The sequence below is a fragment of the Pelodiscus sinensis genome, chromosome 24 (genome assembly GCF_049634645.1).
Source record: "Pelodiscus sinensis isolate JC-2024 chromosome 24, ASM4963464v1, whole genome shotgun sequence".
NCBI lineage: Eukaryota > Metazoa > Chordata > Testudines > Trionychidae > Pelodiscus > Pelodiscus sinensis.
Genome location: NC_134734.1, coordinates 7,625,624 through 7,636,575, shown reverse-complemented (window position 1 = coordinate 7,636,575; position 10,952 = coordinate 7,625,624). Strand labels below are relative to the sequence as shown.

The window sequence follows — 10,952 nt, the reverse complement described above, 5'->3', positions numbered from 1 at the left end:
CTGGATGCATAAAAATCCCCCAGATGTGAGGTGCAAAATAACTCTTGGAGCTTTTATTTAGGGCAGGACCCGGTTTCCCCCTGCTCCATGTAGGGAGGAGCTGGGACCCAAGTCCAGCCCTAGGGGACCAGGCAGGGGCACCTTAATTAGTGTTTCTCAACCAGTGGTACATGTAGGCTTAGGGGTACTCAAGAGATCTCTGGGGCGCACGTCAACACAACTGAAATTTGGAGAAAACTGAAATTTTGTTTTAAGTTTAACAGCATTTTATTATTTTTGTACTGTTTACACCCAAAAAGTTCATCAGCTATGATTAAGTTGTTTTATCAAATGTGTTGCAATGGTAGAAAAAAAATGTGTCTCTAAAAACTGTAGGTACTGGGGGTACTTATGATTTTTTTTAAAGGGGATACTTTATAAAAAAAAAAGGTTGGGAAACACTGCCCTAGATAACCGTGCACCCGCAGCACAGTGGGGGTGGGTCAGAACCCCGAGAGGAACCAATCTTGCAGGATGGAGGAGGGGGCTCAGATGACACTGAGCAGACAGGAAGGAGTACACCCCCCCCCCCCCCCCCCCAGGGCTCAGAGGATGCTGGAGAATGTGTACATGGCCTGGCCCAGGTCCCGAGATCACACTGAGGCAGCAGGTGGCAGGTCCCAGCTAGTGTGGGCGCAGGCCCTCAGCCAGGGTCCTAGACCACACTGAGCTGGCAGCCAACCGGCACCCCGCAACTGGCTTTGTGATGGTCAAAGAGCTGGTGCAGCTGCTCCAGGTAGAGCTGGTGGTAGTGAGCCACCTCCTGTGGGGTGGGGAAGGGGCGACGCGGCACCAGGATGGGGCTCCCCACTGCAGAGAGAGAGAGAGGGATTAACGGGGGTGGAACCCACCCACCCAGCTCAGCCCCTGAGCTCACCCGCACCTTCCCTGGCTGCTCACCCACAACAGTGATGGGCGAGGGGAAGGGCAGCAGTCCGCGCCCCCAGTACAGGCAGGGCGCAAAGCCCATCAGGTCCTTGAAGCGAAGCTGCAGGCGCCGGAGCCAGCTGTCTGGCGGGAAGATGAGCTGCTGGAAGATATCGTTCTCCCCGAAGGAATAGACAGGAACCAGGGCAGCCCTGCCATGAAACGGGGGATGAAGCCCTGAAGCACCAACCTGGCGCCCCCAGCACTGTAGCACCCCTTCCCATGGCCCAGTCTGCCCACTGCAGACTCCAGCACCCTCACCCAGTGCAACCACACAGCACGCACCCAACACAGCAGCCTGGCACCTGCCCTCGCATCACTGCTCCCTCTCATTTATTCCATCGATGGGTGGAATAAATTTTGTTTTGTGCACCAAAGCATGTGTGGGTGTGCACCAACAGAAGAAACACAGGCTGCTGGCTGTGGGTGCTCTGTAAATCAGAATCTCTCCTGGGTGGTCACCCAAGCACCCAGCTTACAGTGAATGGTGCCGGCACCACTCGCCCCCTGGCACCACAGCACCCAGCCCATGTCCCCACCTGCCCACTCCAGGTTCCAGTGTGTCCACCCAGTTCAACCACAAGGCACACACCCAGTGCACTTGGCGGACACCCAAGCCATGGCCCCCGCAGTGCACCAGCCCCATCTCTCAGAGTGCACAACCAAGACCTGCCCAGTACCTGTCCCAGGCTCCAGGTTGCCCCCGTCCCTGCTCCAACACACCCCAGCCAGTGCTCCAGCCCCATCCTGTGTAGTGTCCAACCATGCTCCAGTGCCAGGCGTCCCCACCCTGTGCGGTACCCACAGTGCTGCAGAGCCAGGCACCATGCCCTGCCCGGTACCCACAGTGCTGCAGAGCCAGGCACCCTGCCCTGTGCCGTACTCACCCGTGTTGCAGTGCCAGGCATCCTGCCCTGTGCAGTACCCACCCATGCTGCAGTGCCAGGTGCCCTGCCCTGCCCTGTGTGGTACCCACCCGTGCTGCAGCGCCAGGCGCACAAAGCCGGTGCGGTGCTGCAGTGTGACACGGTGCTGCCCAGGGGCGCAGTCCAGCGACTCAGATGCACCCCCCACCACAATCACCACTGCATTGCCAGGCCGGGAGAGCAGGAAATCCAGGCTGCGGCGGCTCACTGGGCACATCCCTGGAAGGTGGACAGAGGGGAGGCTGAAGCTGGCAGATATCCCCACCTCCACCCCAGGGGGTGATTAACCCCTTCCAGAGCATGGAGGTAAGGGGGCAGTTAGCACCAGTGAGATGGATGAGGAGCCAAGACATGGGGGACCTGGGAAAGGGGGAGTACAGGGGCATGTGCAGGGGATGCCCCCCAAATAAACCCTTTATAGCTGAGGGGGCAGGCTGTGCAGAACAAGAAAGGGCCAGGGCAGAGAGACTCCCACACCCATGTAGTACCATGGCCCAGAAAGCGACAGGCTTCTCCTCCCCAGAGCTCAACATCACGTCCCCCACTTCCTGCCCCCCAGCAGTGCCCATCCTGTCCTGGTCTGAGGGTGTCCCCGTGTGTCCCACCCCACCTCACCAATGCCCATCATGTCCCTGGTGTGCATCCACATGACTTTCCCCAAGCGCCTACCTTGTCTGGGGTAGGGGTGTTTCTGTCCCCGGTGCCCTTTATGTCCCGGAGGGTGAGTGTCTCTGGGCCTCCAGTCCCTGCCCCCCCAGAGCCTCTCTTGTCCTTCAGCAGGGGTGTTTTTCTGTGTCCTCCCCGTCCCTGCTCCCCCCAGCACCTGCCCTGTCCCACAGGGCATCTTCCCCCCAGCACACCCTGCCCACGGGGTGCCTCGCCTCCTGCACACCCTGCCCATGGTGCCTCGTCTCCTGCACACCCTGCCCACGGGGCGCCTGCGACTGCTCACCAGCACTCATCATGTACTCGCGGTAGACAGGCAGGTGGAAGAGCCCTGCCAGCAGGGCCAGGCTGGGCCGCAGGCCAGGGAAGAGCCGGGAGAAGCCAGAGCCCTCAGTACAGAAGGCATTGAAGGCCCCAGCGCACATGATGCCATGGGGGTGGGAGCCCAGCACATAGCTCCGATCGGGGGGCAGCGCGGCCGTCCTCACCAACTGCAGGGGGCAGAGTAGTAGTCATGAGGGGGGCTGGCAGAGGTTGGGGGGGCTGGCAGGGGGCAGAAGTCAGCGACTGGCAGAGGTCGAGGGGCTGGCAGAGGTAGGGAGAGGGTTGGCAGGGGGCAGAGGTCGGGGTCTGGCAGAGGTTGGGGGACTGGCAGAGGTAGGGAGAGGGTTGGCAGGGGCAGAGGTCAGGGGGGCTGGCAGAGGTTGGGGGGGCTGGCAGGGGGCAGAAGTCAGCGACTGGCAGAGGTCGAGGGGCTGGCAGAGGTAGGGAGAGGGTTGGCATGGGGCAGAGGTCGGGGTCTGGCAGAGGTTGGGGGACTGGCAGAGGTAGGGAGAGGGTTGGCAGGGGCAGAGGTCAGGGGGGCTGGCAGAGGTCGAGGGGCTGGCAGAGGTAGGGAGAGGGTTGGCAGGGGCAGAGGTCAGGGGGGCTGGCAGAGGTTGGGGGGCTGGCAGGGGGCAGAAGTCAGCGACTGGCAGAGGTCGAGGGGCTGGCAGAGGTTGGGGGGCTGGCAGGGGGCAGAAGTCAGCGACTGGCAGAGGTCGAGGGGCTGGCAGAGGTAGGGAGAGGGTTGGCAGGGGCAGAGGTCAGGGGGGCTGGCAGAGGTTGGGGGCTGGCAGAGGTCAGGGGAGCTGGCTGAGGTAGAGATAGTGTTGGCTATTCAGACTCTAGTACAGCCCCCCCCCCCCCCAACAGACCTGCTCTTCTTGCATTATCTCGATATCTGCTCCCATCCCTCCTCCCGACATGTTCCCCGTCCTTCCTCCACTGTCCCCAGCCCAGCCCAGCCCAGCCCAGCCTCTGCTCCCAAAACCCCAGTCATCTCCTACCTAGTTTGCTGGGCAGACACCTCCCTTTGGGGACCAGATGGGAGCTAATGCCCCCCTAGAGGGAATAGGCCTCTGCCCCATTCCCCACCCCACCTCCAAGCTGGACAGGTCTCCTCTGCTTCCCTTCCCCTTCCTCCCCCCACACCCTGTTATGTACCTTGATAGGGAAATAGTCACTCAAATGCTGCCAGATTCGCCAGGTTCGCAACCAGTCCCAGCGGCGCCCACCTGCAGGGAGAGATACAGGGTGATGGGGGCCGGGGAATGGGGCAGGGGCCTGTCCCCTCTCAGGGGTGCTGTCTGACACCTGCCCCAGGACAGGGACTGGCTGGCTGGGGGAAGGGGTGGAACAGGCTGGGGGGCAAGGCCTCACCTCTCTCTGGGGTGTCGCGGTCGATCACCCACCATATAAAGTACAGCACAGAGATGGCCCAGAGGCGGGTGAAAAGCAGGCAGAGCAGCAAGGACGTGAAGAAAGCTCCTGAGGGGCAAGGAGAGAGTTGAGGCCTGTCCCATGTGCAGGAAGCGTTTGTAGAACAAGTGACTAAATTCACCCCAACTACGGTGGTTTTCCCCTGGATTTGCACCAAATGATGGGACAGTAGCTCGTGGGACGACAATTGTCTGAAGAAGCAACCCAGCAACTCCAGGCCAGTATGTCTGGCTTCAGTACCGGGCAAACTGGCCGAAACACCAGCAAAGAACAGAATTGTCTGACACAGCGAGGGACCCGGTTAGTTGGGAAAACGTCAATGTGGATTCTGTAAAGGGAAATCAGGCCTCTCCAGTCTACTAGAGTACTTTGAGGGGGTCAACAAGCATGTGGACAAGGGGGATCCAGTGACGGTAATCAGGGCGGCGCATGCGTATAGGCCGACTCTGCCGTCGCCTAGGGTGCCACGTTAAATGGGGTGCCCAATGAAGACGTCACACCATTGAGGGCTGTGGAGGCAGGGGCGCCAATCACGCATTCCACCTGGGGCGCCAGCTGCCGGCGGCCTGCCTGGGGCCACCCCTGGCTATAATGTACTTAGCTTTCCAGAAAGCCTTTGCCAAGGTCCCTCACCAAAAGCTCTGAAGCACAGTAAGTTGTCATGGGATAAGAGGTTACCTTGTTATCTCTAGCCTGATTCTTGCCTGCATATTTATACCTGCCTCTGGAAATTTCCACTACATGCATCTGACAAAGTGAGTCTTTGCCCATGAAAGCATATGCTCCAATACAACTGTTAGTCTATAAAGTGCTACAGGAGTCCTTCTCACATTTGCAGATCCAGACTAACATGGCTACCCCTCTGATGCTTAAATAAGGAAATGTTATTTATTGCTCCCCTAGCACAAGAACTAAGGGTCATCAAATGAAATTAATAGGTAGCAGCTTGAAGACAAACCAAAGGCAATATTTCTTCACACAATGCACAATCAACCTGTGGAACTCCCCGCCAGAGGATGTTGTGAAGCCCAAAACTTTAACAGGGCTCAAAAAAGAGCTAGATAAATTCACAGAAAGGCTAAATATACACAAATCCATGGGCCTGGATTTAATGCATCCAAGGGTACTGAGGGAGTTGGCAAATGTCATTGTGGAGCCTTTGGCCATTATCTTTGAAACCTCGTGGAAATCGAGAGAAATCATGGATGACTGGAAAAAGGCAAATGTCGTGCTCATCTTTTAAAAAGGGAAGAAGGACAATCCAGGGAACTATAGACCAGACAGCCTTACCTCAGTCCCTGGAAAAATCATGGAGGGGATCCTCAAAGAATCCATTCTGAAATACTTGGAAGAAGGGAAAGTGATCAGGAATAGTCAACATGGATTCATGAAGGGCAAGTCATGCCTGACCAATCTTATTAGCTTCTATGATGAGGTAACTGGCTCTGTAGACATGGGAAAGTCAGTGGATGTGATATACTTTGACTTTAGCAAGGCTTTTGATACGGTCTCCCATAATATTCCTGCCAGCAAGTTAAGGGAATGTGGTTTGGATAAATGGACTGTAAGATGGACAGAAAGCTGGCTAGACTGTCAGGCCCAATGGGTAGTGATCAATGGCTCGATGTCAGATTGGCTGTTGGTTTCTAGCGGAGTGCCCCAAGGTTCGGTTCTAGGACTGGTTTTGTTCAACATCTTTATTAATTACCTTTAATAGAGGGGATAGATTGCAAGTTTTCAAGATGACACTAAGCTAGAGGGAGCGGTAGATATGTTGGAGGGCAGGGATAGGGTCTAGAGTGAGCTGGACAGATTAGAGGATTGGGCCAAAAGAATATAATGGAGATTGCCTATCTCCTAGAACTGGAAGTGACCTTGAAAGGTCATTGAGTCCAGTCCCCTGCCTTCACAGCAGGACCAAGTACCACCCATGATGAATTTTTGCCCCAAATGGCCTCCACAAGGATTGAACTCACAACCCTGGGTTTAGCAAGCCAATGCTCAAACCACTGAGCTATCCCTCCCCTCAAGCTAAGGGGAGAGGTAGGTACTCTGGAGGGCAGGGATAGGGTCCAGAGTGACTTAGACAAATTGGAGGATTGGTCCACAAGAAATCTGATGAGGTTTAACAAGGACAAGTGCAGAGTCCTGCACTTGGGACAGAAGAATCCCAAGCATTGTTACAGGCTGGGGACCAACCAGCTAAGTAGCAGTTCTGCAGAAAAGGATCTGGGGGTTACAGTGGATGAGAAGCTGGATATGAGTCAACAGTGTGCCCTTGTAGCCAAGAAGGCTAATGGTATATTAGGTTGCATTAAGAGGAGCATTGCCAGCAGATCCAGAGATGTCATTATTCCCCTTTATTCAACTCTGGTGAGGCCACATCTGGAGTATTGTGTCCAGTTCTGGGCCCCCCACTACAAAAAGGATGTGGACGCATTGGAGAGGGTCCAGCAGAGGACAACAAAAATGATTAGGGGGCTGGAGCATATGACTTATGAGGAGAGGCTGAGGGAGTTGGGTCTGTTTAGTCTGCAGAAGCGAAGCGTGAGGGGGGATTTGAGAGCAGCCTTCAACTTCCTGATGGGAGCTTCCAAAGAGGATGGAGAGAGGCTGTTCTCAGTGGTGGCAGATGGCAGAACAAGGAGCGATGGTCTCAAGTTGCAGTGGGAGAAGTCCAGGTTGGATATTAGGAAAAACTATTTCCCTAGGAAAGTGGTGAAGCATTGGAAGGGGTTACCTAGGGTAGTAGTGGAGTCTCCATCCCTAGAGGTGTTTAAGTCTCCTTGACAAAGCCCTGGCTGGGTTGATTTAGTTGGGATTGGTCCTGCCTTGGGTAGGGGGCTGGACTCAAAGACTCCTGAGGTCTTTTCCAGCCTATGATTCTATGAACTGGACAGCGACAGAGCCGTGTTACCACGTTTGCCTGTTACTTTGAGATGTGCTCATTTATTAGGGTTTTTTTGTGGGGGTTGATACATTTTGGGGGGTTGCTCGTTCTATCCGGGTGCTGCTTGTGTTTTCCTATGGTGTGTACTTCTCTGTTCCGCCAGTTCCCTCCCACTGGCACTGCCCTGCAGGGGCTAGGTTCCCCAGGGCTGGGTTCCTCTCAGGCACACGCACACACAGTAGTGTAAGCAAGGGAAGACATTGCCTTCCTAAAACTGCCTACACACCCAGCTGCTTGGAAGCTGGGGCCATGGCCACCCAGCTCTGCAGCTACCAGGAGGAGCCCTTCAGGTGGCCATGAAGGATCTGACTGGGGCTCCAAGGGTGGAGCCTCAGGCCTAAGGGGCAGGGCTAAGACTTGTTTTCCCCAGCTGGGCGTTCACTGGCTACCCATGCACACACAGCATGTCTGAGAGGAGGGTGAATCAGCTCTAACCCCTTACACACCCTTGGACTCACTGGGCTGGTTAAACAGCACTATAAACTGTCTCAGTCGTGATATGGGCTGGGGGGACTCTACCTACTTAATAACCACTGAAGATGCTAACAGCTTCCTGAGTGGTATCCTTCCTGTTTTAGGAATCTATCTACTGACTTTAACTTTTATCTGCTTAGGTTTAAGTACTCATGCTCTAGATACTTAATGATGCTCTGTCTCCCACCTCCCTGCATTTTTCTTTCCCTCCCCCCTCTCCTCCCCCTCTCCTATTTATTCCGAGTTTTCATATCCCCTAGTCATAACTCTGGTCATCTGAAGAAGTGGGCTGTGCCCACAAAAGCTCATGATACCAACTTCATGTTTTGTTAGTCTATAAAGTGCTACCAGACCATTTGTTGTTTTTTTCACAACCATTCTGCTAGTCACCCACATAATGAGCAAACCCCACAGATCTAAAGGCCCTGCTGGGGATCTTTGGCTCGGGCACAAGGAGCAATGCTACCTGCAAACATCCGCTTTATGTGCAGTGGCAGCCAAAAAAGTGAACAGGCTTTTGGGCATGGTTAGGAAAGAGACAGAAAATATCATATTGCCTCTGTAGAAACATGGGATGGCCACGTTTCAAATCCTGCCTGCAGATGTGGTCACCCCAGCTCCCAAAGGACAAAGTGGGATAAGGAGCAGGCAGCTTAGATGATCAAAGGTTCAGAGCAGCTCCCATACAAGGCAAGACTAAAAAGAGGGGAACTGGTCAGCATGGAAAAGAGACAACTAAGGAGGGATAGGATCACGCACTATAGAACCGGGACTGGGGAAATCAAAGAGGGAAGGTCTATTTACCCTTTGCCACTACAAAAAAAAAGTGGTCTCCTGATGAAATTAACAGGCAGCCGGTTTCATTCAAATGAGAGGCTGTGCTTTGTTAACCTACAGAACTCCTTGCCAGGAGACAGTGTGGCAGCCAAGAGTCTCACTGGAGTCAAAACAGAACCATGGAAGCTCACAGAGGCTAGGTCCATCCAAGGTGAGGAGACAAGATGGTTCGGGGCACAGCCCCATGCTCAAGGCAATATTAAATCTCTAAGTGCTTCAAGCTGGGGGCAGATCTCTCTGGAAGAGGCCTGGTGCTCTGGGACTGGCCCCAGTTAGAAACAGGGCACTGGGCTGGTGGTTGCAGCAGTTCCTAGGTCTGCATTCATTGCACATGCATTTGTCACACACCCTCCACTGAACCCCCCCAACTCCCTGCAGTGCCCCAGGCCCCCTCTGCCCCACCTACCGAAGAAGAGGAAGGTCAGAACCCATTGAACCACGCTCAGCAATTCAAGGTGCTTCTTCAGTGCACTCGCCATCCTGCTGGGGGAACCTGACTCCACAGATCCCTGGCTGGGACTAGAGCCCAGGTCTGGCTGGCCACTTCCTCATCCAGTGACCCCTTTCCCAGCCCTGGAACACAGCTACCTGCAGGGCAGGGGAGCTGGTTACACAGGGACCACGCACACAGTGCTGAGATGCAGCCACCTCTGGGGCAGGGCACAGAGGCTGGTTATGGTCCCGACCCTGAGATGGGACACTGTTGCAGTTTACCCTACCACTCCTCCCCCCCGCCAGAAAAGTGAGGACATGGGTGCTCCACAGCAAGGGGGTCAAAGGGTCAGACACATGGGGAGAGCCGGAGGATAGATGGGAGGGACAGCTGAGCAAGCAAAGGAGATTGCGGAGCCTTGGGATGGATGGGCAGAAGCCAGGAGTTTTGGCTCCCAAAAGACCCAGCCAGGCAGCAGGGGGAGAAGGAAGAGAACTAACCCCCACCCCGATTAGCCCAGGCCCTCCCCAAACCAGCCCCTGCCCCCCCAGCTGCAGGGACCTCTCACCACCAGCTCCACACCCCTGGGGACTGCTCCAGATCCACGTCCCACTCTCCACACTGCACTTTGGCCTCAGGAGCAACGTGGGACTGGGGCAGGGCCAGGCCAGAGATAAGCGGAGGCAGGGGCAGACTCACAGCCAGGCTCCAGCACACACCAGAGGCCTGGGTTCTCTCCCTGGCTGCGGGAGAGGAATGGGGGCAGACAGGGCTGAGAACCACACCTCCTGGGCTCTCCCCCCAGCTCTGGCAGAGCAGGGGATGTTGGTGGGGCAGAGCAAGAATGTTGGGAGCCAGCAGAGTTAGGAAGCTGAGGCTACATCTGCACTGTTGGTTCTCCTCCAGACCCCTCCCTACAGAAGATATGCAAATTGTGCTCTCATTTGCATATCTTCTGCCAATCCTTTCTGTGGAAGAGGTTTTGCCACTAAAAAGCCGTGTAGGGCCATTTGTCAGAAAAAAACCCCTTTCGCGCAAGACCCCTTATTCCTCCAAAAATGAGGTTTACAGGATCTTCCACAAAATGGGGTATTTCCAACAAATGGCCCCGTCTATACGGGGGGTTTTAGCAGCAAAACCTCTTCCACAAAAAGGATCAGCAGAAGATATGCAAATGAGAGCATGATTTGCATATCTTCTGCTGGGGAGGGGGGGGGAAGAGAGGAGAGAGGAGAAACCCAGCAGTGAAGACAGTCCCCCTGAGAGGCTTAGGGCTTTACCAGTCTCCAGAGAGCAGGCATATTCTGCCTAGCAGCTGATGTTTCAGGAGGAGGCCACTAGGAGGCGCACTTCCCCCTTTGAGCTAGCCAGGATGCCAGGGTAGATGGGCCTTGCGCCACAGAAATCATTGGCATAAACACAAGCACCTTGGCTACAGCAGCCTGTGACCCGGTGCCTCCTCTTTGGCAGGCCCAAGCAGGAGAGGGAAAGGGTCAGACAGGCAACGGCTGGCATCCAGGGAGAGACCAGACAAGCTCGGCTGGTGAGAGAGGGGACAGGTCTGTAAAGCCCAGCCCACAGTAGAGACAAGCGCCATTTCCCTCTGTCTCTGGCACTCGAGCTGGGGGAAACACTAGCGCTGACTCACCTGTGGGATGCTCGGCCAGGGTGTGGGGTCAAGGCCACATACCCGGAGGAGAAGGTGCCTCAGGGGCTGTTGGCTAAGATGGGCAGGGCAGCCCCTGTCCCCACAGCACTGAGTGGGCAGGGCCAGGTCTCTACATTCCCCGGGACCTGCCACACCAGCAGGCAAATGCCCAGGCAGGGCAGGCCATGGGCTGGCGGCAGGCAGCAGCTCTGCTGTTTGGAAGGAGAGGGTGGCAGAAGGGAATAATGGGAAGTGCAGTCACAACCGTGGAAGGGGGACATAGAAAAAGAA

At 55.6% G+C, this 10,952-nt stretch overlaps 1 protein-coding gene across 3 annotated transcripts; it reads right to left on the bottom strand.

Annotated features, from left to right (window-relative positions):
* Window positions 1–243: 243 nt before the first annotated feature.
* MOGAT3 (monoacylglycerol O-acyltransferase 3) lies at window positions 244–9,726 on the bottom strand. 3 transcript variants are annotated; one of them, XM_075907403.1, is made up of 8 exons: window positions 9,582–9,726; window positions 8,987–9,168; window positions 4,260–4,367; window positions 4,044–4,114; window positions 2,845–3,049; window positions 1,943–2,111; window positions 940–1,118; window positions 244–849 (listed from the first exon to the last, which is right to left on the bottom strand). In XM_075907403.1, the coding sequence occupies exons 2-8, from the start codon at window positions 9,057–9,059 to the stop codon at window positions 695–697; spliced, it is 960 nt and encodes a 319-aa protein (XP_075763518.1). In that variant the 5' UTR covers window positions 9,060–9,168; window positions 9,582–9,726; the 3' UTR covers window positions 244–694. The 3 variants fall into 3 exon arrangements, with proteins under 3 accessions (XP_075763518.1, XP_075763519.1, XP_075763521.1); XM_075907404.1 differs by having other exon boundaries at window positions 9,575–9,654; XM_075907406.1 differs by having other exon boundaries at window positions 9,596–9,620.
* Between the last annotated feature and the right edge of the window lie 1,226 nt (window positions 9,727–10,952).